Source organism: Falco biarmicus, chromosome 8 (assembly GCF_023638135.1).
Source record: "Falco biarmicus isolate bFalBia1 chromosome 8, bFalBia1.pri, whole genome shotgun sequence".
Lineage (NCBI taxonomy): Eukaryota > Metazoa > Chordata > Aves > Falconiformes > Falconidae > Falco > Falco biarmicus.
In genome coordinates, this window is record NC_079295.1 from 34,458,131 (window position 1) to 34,485,545 (window position 27,415).

At 43.0% G+C, this 27,415-nt stretch overlaps 1 protein-coding gene across 1 annotated transcript; it reads right to left on the bottom strand.

Annotated features, from left to right (window-relative positions):
• Positions 1-52: 52 nt before the first annotated feature.
• Positions 53-17,729, bottom strand: LOC130153699 (5-hydroxytryptamine receptor 5A-like). The gene is made up of 2 exons (XM_056348924.1): positions 16,934-17,729; positions 53-7,635 (listed from the first exon to the last, which is right to left on the bottom strand). The coding sequence occupies exons 1-2, from the start codon at positions 17,714-17,716 to the stop codon at positions 7,303-7,305; spliced, it is 1,116 nt and encodes a 371-aa protein (XP_056204899.1). The 5' UTR covers positions 17,717-17,729; the 3' UTR covers positions 53-7,302.
• Positions 17,730-27,415: the final 9,686 nt, after the last annotated feature.

Consider the following 27,415-nt stretch of genomic DNA (forward strand, 5'->3'; position numbering starts at 1 on the left):
ATGAATTGTGTCAATATTCACTCATAAGGATGTTTTCATCTGTCACATTAAACAGCAGTCGGTAATATTTTGTTTTCCGTTGCTGCTTTTGGTAAGCTTGGTGTTTAGGTATTTGGTACAAACTATCGAACCTTTTATATGCAGAGGAGGTCCATGGAAGGTTATACTTGTCTTCTATAAGCATCTGCTTACAATACAGAATTCTCAGCGGAGATGTACAATACCTGATTCCACTCCTTTTGAATATAACAGAAGGTTTGATATTAGCATGTGGGTTTATACAAACTCTGCAGCATTGCAAACGGAGAAGCATGGGCAGTTGTTAAGCCTTGCTGCATAAGGAGATCGTTGGTGCTCTGTCCAGGTAAAATGCACGCAGTGAGCTACCAGAACTGTGGTAGACCAGGTGCGGTGTGATGTACCCTCTCATAAATGAGACTGGTTTTGTGCCAAGTGGAACACCTTTCCTGTTCCTTCAGTACAAACGGAAAGAAAAACTTCATACTGAGCCAGCTTGTACCTTACTCCCCCATACTAGTTAGTGACTGAATATATACGGGCTGCTCCTCTTATATCTATTCAAAAAGCCAGTCTTCCTAAAGCTGGAGAAATAATGAAGGCAAAATTATACTCGGAGTACATTCAAAGAAATTAAAAATTACATTCAGAGTTCCTTCAAAGCAGGATATTTGCACTGGGTGCTACTTGCAGACTTTCTGTAGTCAGCTTTGATATCAGGAGACAGTCTGCAGCACCAAGATAACCTGTCTGTGAATTCAAGCTGTGGTGTATTTGCATACCATGCACTTCTAAAGAAAACAAAAACTTGAATGGACATTTCAATTGGGTTTATGATTTTAATGAAAATTGCTTTACTATGGAACAGAATTTCCCAGGTAGGGTAAGTAATGAATTCACATGTAGAATAAATGATGTGATTTTGTTCAGTATAACACTAAATGCTTACCTGCTATACACACAGTCACCTGGAAACTTCAACATGGAATATAAAAACATCAGTTCCATTGCTCTAGCAAGGACTTGGTGATTTTGACAAAGATGTAAATCTGGGGTTTGTGAAGACCCAGTTTTTGCTCATAGAAAATAAATCTGAGTCCAGATTGTAACTTACCCTAATGAGTCCATTTCTTTCTACAGTAGATTGAAACCCAGGGCAGATGGACATTTTTATCTTTGCTTTCAGGTTCTAGTGTGAAAAAGAGAGGAAAGAGGCTGGAGAGGTATGAAAAAAGTTATATCAGCTGTTCCTTGCTTTCTGCGGCAGGCTGTTTGTGCCGGGGGTATCATTTCTTCTGGGAGGCACCAAAATGAGAGAGGCACCTCTGCTAACAGCCGGCTTTGTTCCTCCTGTGCTTAACCTGATGACTGTCAGGCGTAGCCTCTAGATCAGGCTGTCCCCAGTCAGTTCTGGTGTGGAGGAACAAGTATGCGTCATGCTATGGCTGCTTGTGGGATGGGGATTTTGGGGAACCATATCCAAGATGCTTTGCAGTTATAAACATGACAGTCCTGCTAAACAGAAACAATTGAGTTAATTTTGGCTTTCAGTAAAATAATGACAGCTGTTTAACAAAGTGAAGGGCAGTGTCAGGAGGTAACTTCTAAGTGGAGCTCGCAAAGGAAGGAGAGCAGTGCTTTGAAGTGATTATTTTCCTTTAAGTCGGTAAGTTTAATGTCTACCATGTCTTTGTGGAGATGTCAAGTCTTTGCATAATTACTGCGTTCATTTTTTTGATCTACAGAATTAAAAATATTTTTAATGCCCACAGTTTGATTGGAGCTGTGCAGCTAAAGCACTAAATTCTGAGGGTGTAGATGCCTGTATGCAAAGGACTATACAAACCTACAGCAAGTAGAATCTGTCTTAATTCTCCATTTCAGCTGGTTGTGAGGAGGAGCTAAGAGTTTCCCAGAATTTTACCTCAGTATTGCTGATTTATTTGACTGGTTAAAGAGAAGGAGCTTGCCCTGTATTATTTTGCTGTTACCAGGCTTGTAAAATAACATTTATGCGGCTTGTAGCAAAACTTTTTTTTTTTTATTTGATAAAGCATGCTTAGAGCTTTAATTTGCATTTCAATAAATTTAGTCTGATACGCTGATGAGTGAAGTGCTGTGAAGTAAGTCAGCTCTTTGCTTCAGAAGCTGACAGACTCTGAACTTAAGGCATACACTTACCTTTTAGACCATGACAGTTTTCTTTACATGCAGTTCCACAAATGCATTTGTAAAATACCTTTTGAGAGGTCAGTCAATGATGTACACCTAATCCAAGCATGAAAAAATCCAGACAATCTTTTTTTTACAGTGTGTCAAAATGAATGGAGTACTGTACCAAGTCACTGCTGATTTGAATACAAGAAAATCTTTGAAGGCAAGAGATGATGATCAGTATTTTTTTAAGGTTTCTTCCCTTCTTCATCTTTATCTCATGAAAAATCTGCATATTGAAGTGTGACCTTAGTGTGTAGGTTCGTGAACCAAACAGTATTTGATGGAAAAGAAATGCATGACATGCAAAAGCATTTCACAGTGTGGCAAAGTGGCACATTGTACTCTTTTGTGCTCCAGAGACAGGTATACCCACCCATATAGGAGACAGCAAAACTTTCCTGAAGTTTCTTTAGGAATGTAAAATTACTTGCATGAGGGAAAAGGGTTTACTTTTTTTAGGTCCCACTGTACAGCTGCTGGTACTCATGCAAAACGGCTAGAGAATTGTGCTGCTGGTACACCCACCTCCTGAGAGCCAGCCTTGCTAAGTCGGGCATGTAAGTAGAACGTGGATGAGGCGATACACAAATCTTACTTGCTTGGGTGGTGGATGGCATACGCTTAGGGTAGTCTTTTTATCTAAAAAAACTTCATGGACACGAGCTTGTTTATTCATGCAGTGTCGGCACAGCTATGGCTGCAGCCTGTGTGGACTCAGCCGGTGGCATGGGAGCTGGGAAGGCTTGGCTCCCTGGAGCTGGAGGCAGGCGCTGCCCCTTCCCCAGTGTTCAGGCAGGGCTGGGGGCCACCATGCTCAGCAGCATGTTCCTGTAATCAGCCACTCTTAATACCCGGTGGCTTGGTGGCTGTGGTGTAGACTATAGCTTATGACGTACTGATCACAAGGGTTTGTAAATGTGTGTTCTCATGACCAAACCCTTCATGTCTCTCTTTTTTGCTTTTCTTTTTTTTTTTTTTTTCTTTTCTTCCCCCACCCCGTCAATCTTCATGTGGGAAAGGCTTGGGAATTCTTATGTAAAACACCTTTTTAGATGGTGAGGCTGAAGTACGGTTGAAAGATCAGGAACTCCTGGGTACAATAATAGATTACGGAAAATAGATTGTGGAAGCTGTAGCATGGATGTCAGTCTCTTGGAAAGAGGAGCACAGAAAGTTACTAGCATTTTCTGTTCACATCCTTTGATCTGTGTATGATCTGTGGATTCCAACAACACAACAAACTGAGGCCTTAATTTCGATATAGCTGCAGGGATCTCGGAGCCTTGCTGCAGGATACAGCAGTGCCTTTCTGCTGAGCAATAGTCGATAGTGAGTTTGATTATTATTTATTTTGGTTCACACGGGAGTTGTTATATTTTCTGGAGTTTCTTTGGTCTGTCTTGAAGCCAAGGATAACCACACCGCAATAACATAAGTTCTAAACTCTTAATGTTTGAAGTGGCAGAAAGAGGAATGCTTGCATGCTTGATTTTACTCTTTCCTCTTTTTTTCAATTAAAATAAAGTTGCAAGTTTTAATAATGGGAGTAATTAATCATAAAGTGTCAAGGGAGGCAGAAAATTATCCACAGTTCCAACTTTTTTTAATCAAGGTTGACGACTAGCTAAGAGTTCTGCTCCCACTGTACCGAGTTACTGAGTGTGGCACACAAATCTGTGAGTAAAACTGTGCTTGTGGTGCAGGCCAGGGGATAATAATGCTTTTTCCTGCTTTAAGTGGGAAGCAGCATCCAGCACATGAGGCCATAAGCCCAGGTAACAGATTTCTTTCCCCCAAACTAAGCTCAGATTCCATATGACTAAAAGCCAGCGCTTTAAATCCTGAGTACGTGCCACAGCTTTTCTAAACACCAACACAGAGCCAGTGTGGGAAGCCGATTCCGTCAGCAGCTTTCTAAAACCACTGTAGTGAAATGAATCTGCTTGTTCATTGTCGCCTCTGGGTGAGCGTGAAGCCTGGCTGCTTTCAGTGGAAGCCTGTCATTCTGTAACAACCCACTGCTGTCACAGATGCTTGGGTGGGCAGAGCACTAAACTAGTTATCTCGAGAACTTCTCACAGTATAATTACAGAGGCTCAGACTCACCTCCTAAGGAAGCTAAATTCATCTTTGAGGAGGTGGAGAGCTACACTGTATGCTATGCCAGTAGCCCTGCTACCAGTTCTCAAGCTAGCTGAAGATGGCACTGCTGCATCTTCAACATCTATGTGCAGCAAAACCAGTGCAAGCGTTCAGCCACAGCAAACTGCAGAGCAGCCGCCTGGCTTTATGGTGCCTTCACAAGTTCCAGATGCCAAGCCATGGTAAAATGTACCTTCAAAATCTGTGTCACTTCTTGGAAGGGTTCCTGCACCAGGACCAGAGCCTGTCCTTCTAGTCAGCTGGCACGTACAGTTGGGAGAAATCTGGCTGCTGCTGCTGCAGCCAGAGTATGATGGGCCTTAACTTCAGTGCAGCAGGGCTGGTATTTGGTTTGCATGCCAGTAACGGCTTGTCTTACCAGGCAGACAGGGTACAGGCACTAAAATTTGGCCAAAGCATGATTACTGGCAACTTCAGGAGTGGCCACGTGCAGATCTGTATGCTTTCCAACAACCAGCTTAAGATGACCTCTTCATTTTCTCCTTCCATGTCATCCATTTGGATTTTAAGGTGAAAAACTCAATTCACTTGAAAAATTCATCAATGGTTCTGAACAAGGCCTGCAGGTTTTAGTAACTTTCAGACTCTTAAATATGTGTCTTCCTTCTGGTTTAATTAGGCCTCCAAACACTAGTTTGAACTGTAGCTATTCCATATGCAGGCAAATTGAGATTCACAAGGGAGGTTTTTTTAATTTAGCATTTAAAAGTCTGAGCCGCTATCTAACAACTCTGTTTCAAATTCTAGGTTATTAAAATGTTTAAATTCTCATTGAAAGTGAGAGGTGAAGCATCCTCGGCAGGTACGTAAGATACACAGGTGGCTGTGGCTGCAGACACAACAGGTCACACTGGAATTTCTTGGCACTGCAAGGTGTGAAGTACTGCAGTGCCTGGCCTGGCCATACACTGTGCTAGTGAGATGAGGCTGGGTGGTTCCCTTAAGGAACTGGAGGAATGTGTGCTTTGAGGTCATTAAATCACTTATTTAGAAAGGAGACAGACCGAGGCAATTTCTAAGTTGCCCATATACCTGGCATTAAGCTCAATTTGACATCACCAGGTACATGAATCATTTCAGGCTACACTGCAGCAAATGCTGCGTTACAGTTGAGCAACTAAAGGCTGCATCATTCATCGTTTTTTTGTTTTTCAGAATACACAAGCTACTTTGATAAAACCTCTCTGACATGGCTGTTAAGTAGGTCAGTTCCTAGCTGATGGAAATATGCCGAGCTGCCATTACCTGTGAGAGACTGCCAGGACACCAAGAATTTGGTAGGAGTTTCACGGTCAGCACTCGCATCCACATGATGCCCATTAGTTTGGTGACAGTCAGAGATGAGGCTGAGTGTGATATGCTGCAGTGAGATCAAGATACGGTGTTTGCCCGAGGGTATGCTTCTAATCAAAGGCTTGCTTAAGCAGCAGCAAACACAAAACTGGCACAGAAAGGCAACATAAAAGGTTAAACCTCAGCTCCAAAAGCAGTTGTGATGTTGTCCAGCGCCATCGCAGCTGTTTTGCCCTTACCTAAAGAAGCTTTAGGAGAACATAGGAGAGGGTGCTGGGACTCTGTCAGTAAAAAAGTTGTCATGCTAAAAATACTTAAGAGTTGCTGTCAGGCTCCCCCCCTGCCTCAGGGAACGGGAGGAAGTAAAACTCCCTAGAAGAACAAATACAGAGAGATGCTTGGCAGTATGCTTGGAAATACTTATCTTTTCATTTATTTAGGTATATCCCATTGGGACAAGTGTTTGTTAGAAACTATAAGAAACAATTTCAGGCTTGGTTTTGAGTTAGTTATTTTGGAGTGTTTGGAGTCACTTAGACCTGATGACCTCAATCTTTTTCTTACAGCAGGAGGAAGTTGATGCAAGCTGACAAATTGTGGAATTCACTCAGCAGGGTGATGAGCACAACATTTATGGGGCAAGGACCCCAGACAGTGCAGTAGAGATAGCCGCCTACCGCTGCCACGCAGCCACATGTTGCTGCCAGCAAACCTGCTGAATGAAGACAACGTTTGGCATTTGTCACATAAATGCATGCTTAGTTTTATGGTAGCGTGAAATAATAATGCATACAGTCCCCCTTCACTTGGCAGTATCAGGTGTCTATTTTGAGCTCACTTAGGTTTCAGAAAACAGGGAGAGCTTAAGCCCTGCAGAGGGAGAGAGTACAACACAGGTGAAATCTCCTGTGCAAGCAGTGAGAGGACATTCTCAGTAGCTCTGAACAATTTTACCTGTGGCTCTCAAACTTCACTTAACCCCAGGGGATGTAACTGACCTGTATTTCACCAAGATGTCCTGTCAGGCCTGCTGCTTGCTGGACAACATGCAGCCCTTCAATCACACTAGAGTGGTTTCGAGCTGCTTTGTCATCCCTTTTAATTTGACATCAATTCAACAACTAATCGAACACAGCATGTTTATTCCCTTCCAAATAAATCTCAAAAATGAAGCCAGCATCCTGCCCCTATCACAAACATTTCAGTACTGCTCAATTAGCAGTTCCCACTGATGCCTTTGCTAATGATGAGAGCACCATAGCATGGCACCTGTAGCTGGTTAGATGAGATCGGGTCAGTTAGATTTGACAGTCATGGTATCAGACACATACAGTGCAGACCTGAACACATGTTGATTCAAAGAGCAGACGGGAGGTATTCACTGCTTCAGTCTTCTTTGCCAGCCCTGGAGCAGGATGTATGTATTTCCAAGGAGAAACTGTAAACTCTTGGTAGGTTTATATCCAAGTATCTTCCACCTTCTTTTTCATTGTTCCTAAATACCCTCAAGTAGCTCTTGCGCATGAAAGCTGTACATACCGCAGGCATGTTTTCCTCGGGAAATCTCTGCATTATGCAATAAAGGAATCATTTTCTCCTCTGTGCCCCCTTTTATTTCTGCTTTACAAAAAGGTTCTTGAAGGCATTGTTGTAATTTTTGTTAAATGCTGTATAAATGAGAGGATTAAAGAAAGAGTTGGAATAGCCAAGCCAAAGAAAGATGCTTTTCCAGACGGGTGGGATGTTGCAGGAGCAGAGGGGACTTATTAATTCTGTGATGAAGAAAGGGATCCAGCACAGTACAAAAACTCCAATTAAGATGCCAACCATCAGAGCTGCCTTTTTCTCTTTCTGTTCTCTCCATGTTTCTCCATCTGTCTGGAAAGTGATAGCTGCATGACGAGCTGTAAACACCATCTGTGGTTCATGCGAAGCTTCCTTCACCTCAAAACAAAAGCAAACATGGATTCTTACCAAGACAATTTGTTTGAGTGAAGTATTACTTTTAAATGACAGCACGACATCTGTGCACCTACCTCAAAAGGCCCCAACTCTGTTCCTTCCAAGCTAAAAGAAAGAAAATGCCCCAGAGTACCAAAACTACCAGACTTCTCATTATGTTGGAGAAGCTGCTGAGTGTGACTGACAAAGCTAAATAAAGAGTAACTGATGCCATATGTGTTGTGGGTATTGTTTTTCAGTTTATTGGATGCCTTGATACCTGGTGGCAAATTGGCTTGTTAAGGAAGGCTAACAAAGGCATGTGCCTTCTGCCCAGCCCTAGACTAGACTCTCCTGCGCTGCTACGTGGCCCTTAGGGTTTCTCAGGCCTGAATCATAAATGAATTTCATTCCACTGCAGGCCCTTGGGGTCATTTCCCTAAGGGAGAGACCTGAAACAAATGCCTGCTGCTCTTTGACTACAAGATAAAACTATTTCCTTCCGTCTAACTGCCTGGATGCAGAGCTCAAAATCCCATCTCTGGTGGGCACAGGAGCTCGGTACAACCGACCACTTGTTCTACAGAAGAGACAGAGTATACCCCAAAAACCCCGCAGCTAAATCTGCAGGGAAGTTTTTCCATCGGAACCCTTTTTAATGAAAGAGTGGGATTTTAATTAAAGGAAAGTTTTAAGAAATGTGTCTGATCTTTGGAAAATGCCAATATTTCATTACCCACCCAAAAAAAATCATAAATGGCTGAAATAAAACTGAATGCTTTGGAAATATTTCAGTGCAAAGTAAACCCATCAACAAAAGCCCCTTATGAAAGACAGAACTCTGGTGCCTTCTGCTCTTCCTTGACAGAGGCCATCTCATCACAGGCACTTTTGTCTCCTGGAGAGGGACAGCGCAGCGGCATTGCACCAGCTGCAGGCTGGTCACAGTTCCAACTGAGTATATGACAGTGGGAGCACAAGGATGGACCTGAAATGACATACCCTCAGGCACTGTGCCACGATTTTGAATTAGCTTATAAAACAGTAGTAATCAAAGAAAAGTTTTGCTGGAAAAGCACCATTTTCTGGTCCTCATTTTCAGTCTTCTGTCACCTGTCCTTTATTTCACTCCTATCTACTTGTATTCTGGCAAAAAGTATTCCATTGCCAGAAAACCACCATTTCAATCAGCCTTCTGTTCAAACTCTGGCTTCAGCAGAAGATACACACAAGAAAGGAGAACATGTCAGCTAGTCCAGGCTGCCGGCAGTGCCTCCTGCCTCCTCTCCGGCTACAGGCAAGACGCTGGTCTGGGCAGTGAGTACAGCGCAGTGCTCTGGATGGCAGTGAGACTGTGGCACAAGTTATCAATGTGCGTAGAGCCCAACCAGAAAAAGATACTCCCTTGTGATTTTAGTCTGAAGATTAAAGTACAGGCTTCAAGTTCTTCTAGGCACTGCAATTACGAAGACAGCGCAATAAAATGAACAGTTTAAGGATGCAACCTGAGGCTCTACAATTTGCCTAAGTGATAACTCACAGGCACTGCAAGACTTTGACACCACTCCAAAGATGGCTTGTGGTTACGTTAGCTACATATTGCACATGCACATGTCACCTTTGTGCAAGCTTTATAATACATGGAAGGCTTCCATTTAACATGAGCACAGCGACTCAGAGAGGGAAGTGCTGGCAATGGTGAAACTATCACTCTTCAAGACGGATATCCCCGTCTTCACCCTCAGACATGAGACATGGCTGCAGAATGTAAGAGCAGCAGATTATGGGCACAGGCAAATAATGGGGGAAAATGAAAATCACATCTGTCCTGACAATTAAAATGGGACACCCCTCATGTAGCAAGGATCACACCATTTGTCTGCAGAAGGACTTGCTCTGCACATCCTTGATCACACTCTGCAAAAAGGAATGAATGTATGACATGAGGACAAATTTGTGACAAGCAACCCTGAAAGATTATGTCTTAGCCCTGAGGAATAGCTACATAAGTATGCCTCTTGGGAAGAGCCATACAAAGGACTTTGTCACTAGCATCGGGCATAGTTTAGTACTATATTTAACCTTCAACTCTTACTCAAAACATAGAGCTTGCAGTGTGCCATCATCAAATCACAGCCTTTTCTTTTTGGTACTTCAGGTTTTAGAAGGCTTGTGACTGAACTGCAGAATTTACTAGCAGCAACTCTTTTATCACTTAGTCACATATTGTGAGAAAAAGTTTTAAAATTTATTTTGATAAAAGATACCACAGTCCTTGAGTGTTTTCCCTAATGAAGCATGCATTTACAGCCTGGTCAAGCTCCTACTGAGATCAGAGAGTCTTCACAAACTCCACTGATTGTTAGATCAGGCCTCTGAATGCTAAACAGCAAGTGAAAATAGATTGTGGTATTTTCTGTAAATTACAGGACAGCAGTGGTCTTCCTATCTACATAATTTCTACTTTCTCTGTTGCCACAGCTATTTTTTCAGTTATTTTTTTATTAGTTCTGCCTAGAGCTACTGAATAATGTTGTAATAACAGCAATAATAATAAAAGTGCAAAGAGCAGCCTGGCGCTTCAGGAAAAATAATGGGATCTCTCATGGAACCTTCCACTAAGTAAACTGTGTAAATATCCCTGGCAGCCTGGAGATATTTTGCTTCAAGTTTCCATAAGAAATCCTTTGAAAAGGCTATACAAAATGTTCTTGAAAAAGTAACTGGTATCCCTGCTCAGTAAGGTCCTTCAACCTGTGCCTTCAGCAGGATTTATACAAGCATTTAAACCTTGGAAGCTGCATAAGTGCTCAGCCTTCCATGATCATCAGCGTCTAATGCTCACCCCGTACGTTGTTTCCAGCTGACTGGCTGCACATGCCGCGTACAACCCTCCCCGAGCTGGCCCTCCATCAGGCTCGCCTGCCACAACTGCCTCTCGGGCATTCCCAGCAGTGGGTGCCTTTCCATGCGCCAGCCCCAGCGTGAGCGCTGCCGCTTGGCAAACCTCTGATCCACTGCCCAGCTGCTCCTGGCGTGCACTGTCTCAGAAGGGACCAGACCTTACGGAGGGTTTCTAGCGAGGCCCTGTGCTCAGCGCTCCTGTGCTCAATGCCCCTGTAAATGCATCAGCTTTACAGAACTGTGCTCCCTCCCTGCCTGGTTGCCACATACACCTGCTACAGCACCACCAGCATCTCATCCCTGCTGTGGGACTGATTCATCAGGGGACAAGTCCACTAGATTTTTAAAGTTACACACAGTTTTAAATGGGAAGTGCCTTTCGTATCAGAAAATACGTATCACTGCAGACTGCAAAACTGAGAAAGTCCAACCTTTCATTATAATTTCAATTTATTTTTTTTTTATTGTTATTGCTCGCTATATGATTTCCTGCAGACCTGACTCATCTCCCTGGCCTGGTCTTTGCAAGATTATCCTTGCTACAACTATCAGCCCCCAAGACCAAGTCAAGGCTGTTTGTTAGAAGCCAACCCACACAAAGTACTTGGAAAGTAAATTAGTCTACTACAGGCAAACTGTTGCAATACACAGTGCTGGCAGAGGAACCATGCTGAGGGATTCCCCCTTACGCAGGCACGGGGTAATCCACTGTAATTTGGCATTGTCTGAACAAGAACACAAGCCAAAAAGATTATGTAGCTGCTTTCCAGCCTTGCCAGTTGTTTTCTTGAACTAAACACAGCTCTGACTATACCAAAACTGCAGTTTCCAGTGCCAATCCTTGGAGGCTTTGCAAGGCTCCAATTTCTAACCTAAGTGACAATACCTGACCAATATCCCTGTGCCACACAGAACAAAGGACAAGCCCAGTATAAAACCTTTCCCCCTTTCTGGGCCTACTGATGAGCACTAGCGAACAGGCTGTGACAGGGAAAAGGTGGTCACAGACTGCAAATTAAAGCAGTCCATGAAGATACCCTAGTTTATACCAGGGACATTGCTCATATGTGAGCGTCTCTGCACGGCGTCGCACACTGTTCTCACGCAGTGCTAGCAGCACCCTATGCCCCAGGCACAGATCTCCTTCCATCTGCCCAGGCACTGCTCCAGGAGCTGCGAGTCAGGACCAATGGGGGAAAAAAGCTTGTATGAGAAGACTGCTACTCTAAATCCAGAATCAGGTTCTGAAATCATGAAATCGGCTATTTCCAGGACAACAGGCTCTGAGAAGCGCAGAGATGACTGCTTTCCAGTGAGAGTATCATAAAAAGAGTAAAATGAAGGAAAAGATCTCTCAAGTACATATTCTTCTACAGACACAAAGGCGTTCAGTTTTAGTTTTAGAACTCATTCTTCTGTACGCTGATCAGCAGTTACAGTTCAATGACACTTCTGTTTGTCCCCAGTAAAATACTACTACTGAATGGCTGTACGTCCCCAATTCCTGTGCTCCTAAGCAGCCTTATAAAAAACGTGCCACCGAAGAGCTTCTGATGAAATCCCTTGATTTAAAATGTTACTTGTAGCTTTAATGATAGTTATTACTGGTCCTTTGTGACAGGTACCGTGTACGCGCTTGTACTGTACCTCCGGTGACTGCAATAACAAAACAACAGTAAAAGATGATAAACATCAATAAAATCTGGCTTACTACCACAAATTCAGAGTTTTGCCTGTTACAGTGTGATTCAGTGAACATCATGATGGCCTCAGTGCAGCTTTGGCATACTTCTTGCTCTTTTGAACAAGAACACGAGAAACTGAAATGCACAGCAATGGATCAAAACAGGAATGTCTTCACTTTCTTGGATGGTCCACCAATATGACAAACGGTACGTCTGATAGAGAAAAGGACACCTACTTTCTCTCAAAGGATTTTCTTCTGCTGTAAGCAGAAATAGCTGTGCATTTCTCCCAGGAAATCACTAGCCACTTTGCTTTGCTTCCTGCCTGACCTTTCTGCTATCTGACATCTGCTGCCACTCTTCTGGACAGTTGCACTTTTTTTCCTGACCCATCTCTTTTAGTTGTACAGAGGCAGAAATAAGAATGACAAGGCCTGTGACTCCTTCAGAGAAGGAGAATCTGTTTTCTCTCCCATATTGTCTGGATTGGTTATGTGGGTTGGAGAGGCTGAACCGGACAAGCTGCAGAACAGCACTGCACTGTTGGAGCTCTGGGGCCTGACACTACCTAAAGTAGGAGGCTCAGGGGGGACCTTCTGGCTCTCTACAGCTGCCCCAATGGAGGTTGTAGCGAGATTGGGGTCAGTCTCTTCTCCCAGGGAACAAGTGATGGGACAAGAGGAAATGATGGCTTCAAGTTGCCCCAGGGGAGGTTTAGATTGGATATCAGGAAAAGTTTCTTCCCTGAAAGGGTGTCAAGCACTGGGACAGGCTGCCCAGGGAGATGGTGTGTTTAAAAACGTGTAGATGCGGTGCTTAGGGACATGGTTTAGTGGTAGGCTTGGCAGCCCTGGGTTAAGGGTTGGACTTTAAGATCTCAAAGGTCTTTTCCAACCAAAATGATTCTATGACTCTAGGTTTGGATCAGGCCTAATTACTCATGCACTATACGGGGTCCTTTGAGAGGTGAAAAAGAAAAAAAAAAACAAACCAAAAGCCACCAAAAAACCCCCCAACCCTCAACAGAACTTGGTTTTTAATGCCTCACATGGAAACGTAATCCTGACTCTGCAATTGCTACATGTAAGTAATCCTGACATTCAGATTCTGCCATCCTTGGTTTTGCTGGGAAAAACCTATATGCTGCTAGTGACTTCAGTTATTTAAAAAGACACTACCCAGCAGTATCTGCTGCTTTTCAAGCAGTCTCGTTTAGTTCAGTTGGACTATTTACAGAGAATTATTACCTACTGTCAACAAGGTGTGATAGAGTATAGCTCTCTGTCAGTGATGGCATGTCACTAGTATTTTTTACGAGGGCTACTCACATCAGTATTGAATCTAAAATTCACTTTATAAGGAGTTTCATAATTAGCAAGCAAATAATTATAAAAGCACCTGCCTAATTTAGGGTCCCAATTCTGTAAATTTTTTGTTTCAGGGAAATGTAAGAAACAACCTTTCATTAAAACTAAAAGCACCTCAGATGTTTCATGTCCATCTCCCTCACCTGAATTTTTTTCAAAGACTTTGAAAAGTGTTTTTCATTTTTTTCAAAGACTTGTGTTTTTCAAAGACACAAATAAAGTCTTAACCAAAATTTACTCAAAATAGTTATTTTGTAACTATTCTATTTTGCACTTCTGTAAGACTATAGAAACGTAAGGTATGTATGCCAACTGTCAACTCGGAGACAACTGTCCTTTCTCTATGTAAATAGGTATCTATATACACACACATATATACACAGCAGCCATTCGCAAAGCACTTTGGTGCCTGGTTCTGTTGGCTGAAAAGCTCGGTGCAAAAACATCAAGGTACCCTCAGAATCGTTCCACTTGATGCATTAGTTTCTTCAAGACATTTCTACTGGTGTATGAGTACTATGACCTCAAATCTTTTCCTCCTTAAATTACCTTGCTAGAATTAACCAGCTACACTGCTGGGTATACCTCAGGCAATAACCTGCAGCCCTAGCATGCAGCTGCAATCTAGTGCTACCTGACAGCAAGTATCAGAGTGCAACACAGATGTCTCTCTCAGCAGGGATCACTGCTGTTACTGCTCACCCCCAGCCTGGGAAGCGCTGCCAGCCTTGGCCATCAGGTGCCAAAAGCCCCTCTAATGCTACTCAGATCACCTAGTGCAGGGCACCTGGGGTGAGAACTAACACAGATGCAGAGGGCACTTCACACCCAGAGTCACGGTGACAAGGAAATATGTTGCAAGGGTGAGCATGACAGGTGAGCGTTCTCAGAGAACAAAGGGATGAAAGAGAGTAGAGGTAGGAGAGACACTAAAGTAGAAAGAAATGGAAAATTAAGAGTGAGTTGATGGGTAGAACAAAAGAAGTGGAACAGAATTTGCTCCATCAGAGATTACAGTGACAACCTAACTACCCCTGCATGTGGAGAAGCAAAGCTGGATCACCTCACCAAGTTAGCCGCATCCCCTGGCAACGTTAGATTTGCGTTTGCAAGAGTTTTGCCAAAGGAACAGTAGTGCTATGTTTGAAGATTCTTCTCCAGAATTCACTGGGGAACTGCTACTGTTCCTGTGGACATGATAGATCCTGCTCCAAGAAGCTTAAATAAGATCAGGATAAAACTTGGTGAGTAAGTCTCAGTCTCTTAACTTAGAAAAAAAATTGGGAAGAAATGCATCCCAAATGCCAGCTCCCTTGATCCACAGGTTTTTTTACTGTACATGTGTGCAGCTGGGCACCAGCCAGCTCTTCCTTTAGGTGAAGAGTAAAGGTTTGCATCTGAATTGCAGGTCTTTTTAAGTTAGCAAATTGAAGCTGCTGGGACAATGCAGAAGGTTGCCACTACGTACCAATTGCAGATTCAAGAATCACTGTTATAAAAGGAGAAGTTCATATGTCAATCACTGCCAATATAAGAAATACCACGAACTACTGGCTTGAGCATTTGCTGGGACTGCAATAACAGCTATACTGGCAACCCCTTCAAAATGGGTATTCAGCTCACACTGACAGGAGCTGTTTTGTCAGTATAGCTTAAACCAGCTCCTAGACACTGCATCAGCAAAACCCACTTACCTGCCCACCTAGCTATGCCCACGCAAGGGCTTTTGCAGACAGAACTATGACAATTAGGAGCTAGACTTTTTCTCATTAAAACTGACATACCAACAATGTGTCTCTGTACAGGCTAAAAATTAAGCAGCAGTGCCTCAGCTCATTTAGCTTCCCAGAATTTTATATTCCAAACAACTAGTCCTGTACGAGTATGTGTGTGTGTAAAAGATAAACCATGCAAAATGCAAACCCACTACAAATATTCAGTTAGCTTTTGTGCTTTTAAAGATTATACATTAACTTAAACCAGTACATTCATCATACTCAAAACAATTTGGAAAGAAACCTGGTGCAAAGCTGGGGATGAAGGCCATAGGAAAAAAAAACCTGCCACTAGAGGCGACATTCTCATCTTTTCTAACACATTTTACGCTTTTGCATAGAAGACAGGTTCAAAAATCAATTTATATTAAAACCATCTACAAGGCATTATGATCCAAATCTGCAAGTCCGACCACATATAATTGCCAGTGCTGTCATCTCTTGCTAGAATCAGGGGACACAACCTACAGATACTTATTTGTGACCATAATAACATGTTTCTTAGGGTGACTCCAAGTCAAAGTTAGAGGTATTTAGCAGAGGAGCGAGGCTCTGCAGGATTAGCCCCAGTTGAACAGAAACGTTCCACATCTCTTCAGGTATCTCCAACATCCACACAGCTCATCTTTTGTTACTGGGAAGGGACTGGACTTAACAAGTACAACATGCAATCACAAAAACACACTGTAAAGAATCATTTCCACAGGTAAGAGTGAGAGTAAGAGTATGTGACAGAAAGCAGGGAGAGTTTACCGAGAGCAGTACCTTGGTGACATGGCACGGGTGAGAGCGGCATCATGCAGAGAGCTGGACTTCACAGGACGTGAGGGGCCAACTCCAACCCTTCAGCAGGGACACAGCCTTCCCGTCAGCCAGGGGTATCCCCGAAACAAGACCTCCCACATGACTAGGACTTTGTGGGATTAGGGCAGTGTTTGGGGCAAGAAGTAGAAGGGTGTGGGTTTTAAGACAGCTGGCAATTTTTAAACAGAAACAAAATCACTCATTGCTTGAATACTAGGCAGTGAGCCGTATGCTCCCAGTATTCAAGGTAAAAGAGTCCAAGCAGGTAAATACAGTGTGTAATTTGCTTTTTAAAATATACGCCGACACTGATAGATCCCACACAAAGTCAGTGCCGGTAGATAAACGTGCGTACATTAACTCTGTGCAACGACCCTGGGATCTGCTTATGTCTTTGTTTACCCCATCAGCACTGTAAAAAAACAAAGAGGAACAAGCCCCAAGGAATGGATAGTTCAGAATGAAGAGACGACTTTTAAATGGCTCTCCAGGCTGGCAGCGAATGCACCTGTCACTTACTCTTACGGCACACTTAAGAAAAAAAAAAAATATTAGAACTCCGAGGGTGGCACGTTTTGACTGGCTGATTACCGCTCACATCCAGCCTGCAACAGAGCAGGATTCCCACCGGAGCACCAGGGCACACTTCAGCCTTCTCCCCCTGCCAAGCCCCCCGCTGCAGGGGGCACGGCTGGGAGCAGACAGAAGCAGGAGCGCAGGTGCCCGGGGTGGCAGAGGGGGGTCTCCCCCCTGTTCCCCTCCTTACCTGGGCAGCCTCGGGCACGGGCACCACGGTGTTCCTCCTGCGGCCCCCCCCGCGGAACCTGGCGGCCTTGTAGATCTTCCAGTAGACGAAGAGCACCACGCAGAGAGGCAGGTAGAAAGCCCCACCAGTGGAGACGATGGTGTAGGAGGGCTCCTGGCTGACCTGGCAGCGCTCCTGCTCGGGGCTGTAGGTCTCCCCCCAGCCAAAGAGGGGGGCAAGGGAGATGGCGGCGGAGAGCACCCAGGTGAGAGCGATCATGAAGTTGGAGATGCGGCGGCGGGTGACCAGCGTGTACTGCAGGTGGCGGGTGATGGACCAGTAGCGGTCCAGGGCGATGGCGGTCACATTCCAGATGCTGGCCGTGCAGCACAGCACGTCGAAGCAGACCCAGACAAGGCAGAGCTCCCGGCCCAGCCGCCACCGCTGCCCGGCCGACAGCTCCTTCACCAGGCTCAGCGGCATCACCAGGGCCGCCACCAGCACGTCCGACACTGCCGTGGAGGCCACCAGGTTGTGTGGCACCCGGTGGAAAGCCTTCACTCGCAGGATGGTGGCCAGCACCAGCAGGTTCCACAGGAAGGTGGCCACGGTCAGGAGCACCAGCAGGGTCAGGACGAGGATGGTGAAGATGGAGAAGGGCTCCCGGCCCCTCCACGTGCTGCCGCCCACCAGCGCCGAGGCAGCCGAGGAGGCGTTGGTGTCCCCGTTGGCTGACGAGGCGTTGGCACCCACGCTGGGCTGACACTGGCCCCGCGGGGCGCAGGGGCTCAGGGGCTCTGCCATGCCTGGGGCGGGGGTCGGCCCCTCGCCACCCCGGCACACGAGCGCTCTGCCCGCGCCGCACCGGCCCCGCTGCCGGGGAGCGGCCGGGCCGAGCCGAGCCGAGCCGAGCCGAGCCGAGCCGAGCCGAGCCGAGCCTGGGCGCACCCCGCCGGCACTGGCCGCTCCGCGCACGTAGCGGGCGGCTCGGCGGGACGGCGGCGAGGGGCAGGCACCGGGGGGGCGGCACCGCCGCTCCTGCCCCGCCCCAGCGGCCGCCTCGGTGGCGGTGGCGGAGCCCCTCCGCGGCGTCCGGGACCGCGGCGGCGTGGCGAGAGGCGCCGCCTCCGCCGGCTTCCCCCACGGCCCCCCCTGGGCGGCGGGGCGCCCCCTCCCCCCGCGGCCCCCCCCTCCCCCCGGACGCCCCCTGTCCCCCCTGCCCCTGCCCGCCTCGCTCCCCTCAGCGCTCCCGCGCGGCGCCGCCTGGCCTGCAGCAAGCGGCCCCTTCCCGCCGGCGCCCCCTCCGAGGTTGGTCACGGTTTTCGTACCGAACACGAGTTATTTCTAGGCTGCAGCACACAAATGGCAATTTTTCCTGATTTAAAAAAAAAAAACAACAATCAAGACTCCCTGAAATACTCTTAAATTTCTAAGTGGCCGGGAACATCACTATCTTTCTGTCTGTTTCAGGCAGATTCACGTCAGAGTTTCTTTACTAAGGGCACCTGCCCAGCCTCTGAGAATGTGACTTTCCCCTGGCCCTTTCCAGCAACTACGCTTAAAATCAAGATGTTTCAAAAATAATTTTAAACCTGTTACACAACCTCTTTTAAGGTCTGTAAGAGATGCCAACAGGGTGGTACGTATGAGTAATAGATGGTGACAAGTAGCATGACAGGATCATATAGCAACCGGAGTATTTAAGGTGTGTTTGAGGTATTGTATCTAGGGTCTTTGGGAGGTATCCTTTACCCCAGCCTGCTTTCATTCCTGGGGTCGTTTACAACCCATAACCCAGCATTTCACCCCCTTGCTTCCCCTTAGTCTATTACCAGGGCAATTCCAGTGGGAGCTGCTGGAAAACACAGGCTCTTTTTCCTTACCAGGTCATACGGTACTGTTGAGAGATCTCCAAAGGAGTTTGAAGTTGTTGAACGCCAGTAAATAAGATAAAGAAGGTCAGTGAAGTTTGTTTCCTTGCAAATAGCGGCACAGCCACAATCACAGACTGTAATGGGGAAGCTTGGGTTCAGGAGGTTAGCTGCTCGTTTTTGAGGTAGGGAAGGAGTATTTTCTGGGTCAGAATAGTTCCATCTAAATGAATGCTGCTCAAGTTGACATTCTTCACTTGCATTCACATTTGCTGAAGAAACAGCACTGTCTGACAAAATACAAACCTCCCTCAGCACCACTATGTTAGCCACAGCAAGCAGGGTCTGGCTTGCCTTGCTCAGGGGTTTCAGCTTCAAAAGCTGGAACAATGATGAAATATTATAGCAATGAAAGAAAATGACTGCAGTCAGAACAACCAGGCTGTTTTGTTGGTTAACTTTTGGATGCCACTTCACTCACCAGGAGAGCAATAGAGCAAATAAATCCTTTCCCAGACTCATAATGCAGACATGATTTTAATTGTTCTTTTCTAGTTATTCTAGTAAGTGCTCTAGCGTAAGCCAGCAGCAAAGTGAAAACTATCTGCATTACTTGCCATCTTTTATTATTAGGAGAAAAGTATTTCCAAGTGCTAAATGTCTTGCATTTTGCCACTTGAGTTTGCAATAGGCAGAAACTGACAGAACTTGACAGGAAAAGCCTTTTCACAGTACTGCTGCACATTAAGCCTAAAGCAGCATCTGAAACAATTAGACACTGGTAAAAATCTGTCAGGGTTGGCAGGACATGTGACTGCTTCACAAGCAGCTTTGCAGGCTTTGTCTTTATATGGTTTTCTAATTTGCGTCTCCTTTTGTTAGTGAACGCCACTTCTAAAATGCCAGCTAAAGAATTACTGAACAACAATTTATTCCTTTAAAAAGCACCCAGACCTAAAAGCAGTAAGGGAAACAAGCAGATAAAAAAGCCCTTCAACTTCTAAATGTTTCAACAATTGTCAGTCCAATTCTGTGAACTTAATAAAGGAATAAAAGAATCTTGTCACAATTTGAATAACCCCACTATTAAAGAAAGACTGCAGACAAAGAAAACTCAGACTAACTGCAAATGTTTCATGTTTAGAGGCACAAATGGGCCAGGATGTGATCTGTTTGTTCCTACTCCTGCAGGAAATGAGGTTCTTTTCCTTGTGTGAGGGTACTCCATTTGTGGGTTGCAGACTATGTGTGGGCCACCATTAAAGCAGCCCAGATAATCTCAAAAATCTTCCTTTCCTAGAAGCTGTGTGCCCCCATCCCTTTACTCCTATTTATTATGTCTATGTTACATGCTGCATCCTGGTAGTTACATTGCAGTTCACACATCAACTGCACTGAAATCTCCCACTTTTTCCTTCTGCTGAAATAAATTAGTCTTTTAATATAGAGGCTTGAATAAAGTCTCAAGGGAATTTATTTTTCCTTGATGATTACCCCACTGCTGTCTTGTCCTGTGAATGCAAAGGCTTAGTGCTCCTCAAAGATTGCTATGGCAACACATTACAGTGTCTCAGAAACCAGTGTATACTTTTAAAAAGAGAAGAGGGAATTTTAAAAACCAAGGAGACTTGCATGTATTAATGTATTCTAAATAACAGAAAAGCAAATAAATATTGCATGAAATGTGGAAAAAAAACCCACCAAGAGACAAAACAAAACTAAAACCTACTTTTCTTCTTCTACCGAAACTAAAGGAGGAGCTATTTTACTTTTTTATACAATTACAGTATTACAAGTGGCTGTCACATTGAAGTGCAATGAAAACAATGAAAATCCTTTGTTTCATTCACTGATACTTTTCAGTGACTTCAGAAACTAGAGTCTGCATCTTTGTAGTTTCTTTTTTCAACGAAGTATAGTGGTGTGTATCCTCAAAAGGTAGCTGGTATCACCAACTGTTTCATTGCTCTTAAAATAACCGAATAAATATGTGACTAAGGACTTGGAGCTAGATGACAGAACAACAGTAAATAAAAAATAACATCATGGATGTTTGGAGCTTTGTGGGCTAAGAAGTCCAAGGGATGCAAAACGCAAAAGGGTGGAAAATAGTAAACTACTTACAAGTCTTAACAGTTGAAATCTTCCTTTGCATCTGTTCTTGCTTTTCCCTGGTGACCTGGGAATTACTGCATAAAGGACTTGTGACAGAGGTGAGGAATTGCAAAACATATTTCCTAGCCCTTACCACCTTACCAAACACCACCTGCAAGACTCGCTCTGCTGGCTGCCAGTGTTGAATCTACTCAGACTCGGTCTTGCCATAATTTTATTTTTTTCTATCAGTCTGAAAGTTCTGAACTTAGCTTAAACCTCCCTGCACCCTTAGAACTCCTGTCCAAGCTCCCCTTTGTACAGTTGTGCTAAAGAAGCAGCTGTCTTCACCAGACAGCAGCTACCCAGGCCAGCTTCATTGTAGCTCTCCATTTTCAAGCACTTTCAAGAACAGCATGTTGCTTAGGAATGGCTTTGGAGGATGACGATTCATACAGATAACAGAATTTCTACTCATTATGTGAAGTGATGATGTATTTTTATAGAAAATACATAACATTTAAATACAGGTTACATTTTTTCAGAAGTTTGCTTTTATCTGTTAGAAGCAGATTATTTCAGACCATTATAAAGGGGCTATGCTGAACTTAACTGCTTTGACTCATTTTCCATTTTTTGTTTTAGATACTAAGTCCTATGAGAGCTTCTAGTAGATGCAGTTTTATTCCATCCTCTGTTCTCTGCTAGCTCTTTAATAGAAAACCAGCCTCCTTTATAAAGCATTTTTCAGAAAACTCAGGTCATATAAATCCTGCAACTAATCTGATAAATACCTAGAAAAAAATTCACCTCAAGGGAAAAACAAACCCTCAAAGGCCTTTTGACAGCTGGTTACTTATTTTTGATTGAAAATATGATGGAGTATCTAGATGTCACATAAATGCTAGCTAGTATGGATTTTATTAATAAGCAAATCTTTCACAGAATACTTCTCATTCAAATACCAGTTTTATGTAACCTATGAGGATGTAAGCCACTAAGTGGAAGGTCTGCAAATACAAGGGACAGAAAGATCTGTATAGCTAATGAATTAGGTTTGCCACAGGGGTGCGTGCGTTTGTTAACAGATAATGAGCCCTAACACAGCAGAGGCCAACACATGAGTACAAAGGGGATTTATATAGTAGCAGGTTTGTTAACATTAAGCTTTGCTCCTGTTGGAGAGGCCACATAAAACAAACCCTCAACTAATCTATAATTCAGTAAAACTGATTTGTTTGACCTCAACTATTGGCTTCTGCTACTGTCAATAATCTTGAGGAAGAGCCAGACTTCTCTTTTTTTTTAGTTATCATTTTGACTATGTACGAGAACAGGGCTTTCCACTTGTAGATTTTAATATTTGTGTCCATTTCAAAGTTAGTTAGGAATCTACATCCATTGATTTCTATTTCAATTGGTGTTTGAGAAAGTTGTGGTGCCCAAATGCCTTTGATTCTTGTTCTAGCTTACTTCAAACCTGCACAGCAACTCTTTTCACATTTGTCTTAAGTTTGGTAGAAACAGCCTTCTTTCCTTGGACAAAAAGTGTTCACAAAATGTTCCTCATGTGGGCCACCTATCACTACTAATTAACTCCAATGTCATTATAATGTGGAATGAACGTAAAGCAAGATCATTGTGTGAATTTATCACGAGTACAAGTCTGGAATATGCATGTGTGTGGTTTATTTCTCTGTGCAATACTTCTGAATGGACAAATTTCATACCCATACTCAAAGAATTCTTTGGATGAGTTTAAGATTAATTAAAATCTGTACACCTTATGGATTACCTTGCACCTGAAATAGCATTGGTGTGGCATCACCTTGAGTAGAGGATCACTGCAGGTCCCCTCCAATTAAAAATATTCTATTCTATTAAGTAACTTCCTTATTTATAAATAATCCTTTGCTGAATTTATGTAGAAAGTGGGACAGAAAAATATGGAGACTTTACATAAAGTTATAGTAGTCCATACTTGCAAAGCACCAGAAAAAAATCAATAAAATTTTGCAATGAAGTAGGAAATACAATGTTTAAGTAGTCATTTAACACTTCATATAGTTTTGTTACAGGCCATCTGCAGCTAGGGCTTGGTACAGGTCAAGGATTCTTTTTCTAGTATTAAAGAATTACCTCTTTTAGTACTACAAGCGGTTTGGCTAACTTTTCTTCTGCCACATTTAAGAGAGAAATGTAAAGCTATCAGTGAATACAATTTTTATGGAAATATGAAGTTACTTCATGGTGGCTTTTTTTTTTTTTTAAAGCAATGTAATTTTAGGGTTACATTTATGCTTTCAAATTACATTTTGTAGGTATTCGTGTTACTATGTACCTTCATAAATTCATTCTCAGGTCCATTTAATAACAATTAAAAGAAAGGTGCCAGGCAGAACTTACCTGCTACTCAAGTCTGCTTTCCCTTCCCATACAGAAAGGATTTTAGTAACTAGAAGCGACAATATATCAAGAACACCTATCCAGAGCTTATAAGGAAGACTCAATAGGTCCTACAAATTCACATTGTCTGTCAACCCCTGTGAGCAAACATTTAGGTTCAGTTATGTAGAGTAACACATACAATATTCATGTAATTCTCAACATTCGTAGGTGATTGCAACAACTCATAGAGGAGCTCAGAAAGCTCGGAGCATCTAAACATCTTTAGATGACAGCCAAAATAAAGAGAAACATTTGGAAGAACTTTTGGAACTGTTATACAAGATTTTGCAGAGCCTGTAATTTTCTTTTTTTTCATTTTGACCAACTGGGAAAATACAGGAGATGGCTGTTTTTTTCAGTGTTGTAGCTTACAAAAGTGTTTGGGAAGATAGACTGCTATTGTACAGTGTGCTCAGATATTTTTTTAAAAAGTGAATGCAGTTCTTAAGCTAGATGACACCAATATAACAAAGTAAGCATGTGTCTAGACAGCACCCCGATTTTTCCATTTGTCTTCCATTCTCTCAGTGGCATCCTTCCTATACCTCTCCTCACAACTCCATATCAAAAGCTTATCACAGTGGCTAAAGAGAGAGAAAAAAAGGTAATCTTTTCCCCACGTGGCTGTGCAATAAAGAGATTTGACACAAGCAACATTATAGTATTTATGACTTTGATGCAAGCCAGCAAATTTTTTAGAAGCAAAGAGCATTCCAGTTGAAAAGGCTGGATTCTTATTATCATGGCTCAACATCTTCTATAAATCTAGGGCAAAAAGTAGCATCAAAAACAGTTGCATGAATTCTCTTGTCAGGACAAACAACTAAAATCCTGAGGAAACCGAACTAGTACAACAAACGCCAAGAGCACACAGATTTTACTTTGCATGCCTAGCCAGTTTATTCCAGGCTTCTTTCAGCATTGTTAGTTTGAACAAAATACCAGCCCACCTCTTAAGGGCTAATAACTGGCTCTTTTCTAGTTGTTAGGTTTTTAGATCTCTGTAAAAGCCCTTGTTAAGTTTTGGGGGGGTTGAATTAACTGGACAACCATCCTCTAAACAGAACATTGGTAGAACTGGGGGGAAAAAAAAAAAAAAAAAAAAAAAAGGGAAAAAAAAGTCACAGACCTGTGCTGTGTCCTGTCAGTAGCCAGCCTTCCTTCACAGTGGGAAGAAATTGGAGACCTCTACTAAAATGTGTGGTGTTTTTTTTTTTTTTTTTAAATCACATAGTCCTTTTCACTCTTCCTGTGAGAACTTGCTTCCCCTAAGCCTTAGATTACTGGCTTGAAAGCAAATCATTACAGTACCTAAAGCTTACTTAAACTGAGTCAACTCATACGTGAAACAAAAGGGCTAATTACTGCCAAAATATAAACAACTTATTTACCGCAGACCTACATAGATAGCATCTCACCCAGTTCTCAAGTATTCTTGCTCTGTGCTGTCAATAAACATGCCCTCTAGCTGCGACAAATACGATGGCAACACTTTCTGACTAGTCTTGTGCTTGTCTGTAACTCGGCAGCGTTATGGCACAGGAAACTCGTATCATGACAAGATTTTTCATGATTATGAGCAGTAGGCTCAGCAATGGAATTCTCCTTTATGGGCCTGTTCCAGGAACTGTCAAAAAAATCTTCCAGTTCATGCAGGACAGTTTTGATCACCCTCTTAAGTGGTTTAAAGAGTCCAATTTCTTTGTCAAGGTTCTCGGATAAAGAAGGCAATTTCTCAAGGCACACAATATTAGTCCCCAACCTATCAGTCACTGTTATGAGACAAGCCTTGAGAGTCTGATGGCTGAGGTCTATTAACTGCTCACAAGATTGATAACAGGGTAAGTTGCAAAGGAAACAGATTTCCAATCAGTTTGACAATCTTTTAAACTTCTTGCAACACCATAGTAGAATAGATGCTGCCTGATACACACAGATATTTCATCAGAAACTATTTTTCACTTATGATTCCATAAACAAAAAGAAAGGTAACTGCATCTACACAACCCAGGAAGCTGGAGCCCTGCTCTTTCAATTCCCACTTAGTCTCAGCTCAGGAATTTATCTTCTGCTTAATCAGGAAATTACAGCATAAAATAGCAGACTATGTAGCTACTACAGGCTGGGCTGCTGTTACATGTTTATGTTTATGTAACAGCATTAACTTTTTTTTTTTTAGGGTAAGCTAGTACTACTCTAGACCAACACCATCCAGTCTTTTCATCTCCTAGATGAGATCACTTCAAAGATTTTTTTTTATTACGGTATATAAGAAAAGGCAAATAAAATGTACTAGGGAGTTGTGCAGACTTGTGCCAAACTCCTGTTTTTCAATTTCCTTGTTTCAGACTTAGAAACTGACAGTGCCTCAACTCTTCTGCAAAAATTAGGTGGAGCTGGAGGTTGTCCAGCTGCTGGGAAAGCAGTCAGCTTTCTGCTCCCAGAACAAGGAGCAACAGAAAAAAGCCGTTCTCTGTGAAGTAGATTTTTGCCTACAGAGCAAAGTAGCCAGAATTCTGATGGGCTTTTAAGCCCAACCAGTTCTGGCTATGCAGCACATGGTCAGACAGGTGGTCACTGACTGTGCCCATCATCTCAGCTTTTTTCCTGTTCCAAACAAATACTCCACACTACTTCATTCACACTGCTTGTTCCCACATAACCACGCTCTGATCTTTACAGTGGTTTACTGTAGCTTTGCTTACATCTCTTTCCAAGTAAATGATTTTGCAGTTCATCTCAGTCTGTCAGAGTTAATTTCACTATAATGTAAGTTAATTCCCATACTGTAACTGCACAGCTTGCAGATGTAGACAAAACCCCTTAACTGTATGATGCTGTAGATCTCAGAGGAAATTCTTAACATGTGCTATTAATGAACAAGCATGAGAACTATTTTGACATCTATTATTTATAAATATATAAGAAACCCCAGAATCAAAGATTAGAACGCAATGCCCAGGCATCACCTGCTTAGTATTGCTTACCCTTCAGAGCAGATTTTGCTTTTTCATTGCAACTCTGGAAGCATAAGACACTCAAATCCTAGTAACAAAATTAATCTACTTAAATATTTTGACCTATCAGAAGTCCTTAATATCTGACCAATGGTATTACGAGTTTTGAAAAGCCCATTAGGGCTTAAAGTCAGTTGTTTCATAGAAAAGGGAAAAAAAGGCAAAAGAAGGCAACACAGTTCTAAATGATGAAAGCACTGGAACAGAATGGTCCTACTGTTTTCCCCAAAACCCAATCCGGTTTCTCCAAAGGTCAAAAGAAAGTTTGCCAGTGTTTTTCTGCAATACTTCCAACGCACATGCCATAGTTTTAAATCTGACATGCTACTTCAAAAGACCTAAGGAACAACAAACAGCCCATTTGATACTGGAATAACTACATATGCTTTTGTATTTATAATTGGTCCTGGATTACATTTTAGATGTAAATTAAAAGCTGTTCTACTGTAATCACACAGGGCCCAGATTTCTGGATTGTGACATTTCTTTCCTTGCATTGACAGATTTTTAAAGTACTATTGCCCACCACCACTGTAGCCTTGTAAGAACATACCTACCTCTACAATTGTAGATACGAAAACAATACACGTAATAGACTCTACTTTGGCCCAAACACATTCTTTTTGTAGTTAGTCTCCACTTTTCTTCTGTTTGCAATGTGTATTCCCCTCCTCTTCCACTGCAGTCTTTCTATTTCTCCCTCAAAATATTCTTCGAGTGTATTTATATCCCATTTCAATTACCGAGTCTCCCCACCCCCTCAATCCTGTGGTAGTATCTTGGACCTAATAAACTAATACTAAGAAACAATTCACTTTTGTACTTACAAGAAACCAGTGCAAAAACTCTCACTGCATCAAGGTTATGGAGCATTTTAAAAAAACAGTATCTGGGCTAAGTGCTTCAATTTATGCAATTTGCGTTTCTTGATTCTTTGCATATTCATAAGTGAGTACACTAGACTACCAGATTGATAAATTCAGATTTAAAGAGAACAGGAAAGAAAACCAAACTAGAATGTTACCATTTTATCACAACATTAAAAGAAACAAGTGTTAAGCATGTCTCAGATG

Excerpts from the sequence above, each read along its gene's own strand:
- LOC130153699 (XM_056348924.1), bottom strand. The coding sequence starts at position 17,716 with ATGGCAGAGCCCCTGAGCCCCTGCGCCCCGCGGGGCCAGTGTCAGCCC. Across the intron at positions 7,636-16,933 it reads CCGTGCCCGAGGCTGCCCAG|GTGAAGGAAGCTTCGCATGA; the intron begins GTAAGGAGGGGA and ends TTTTGTTTTGAG.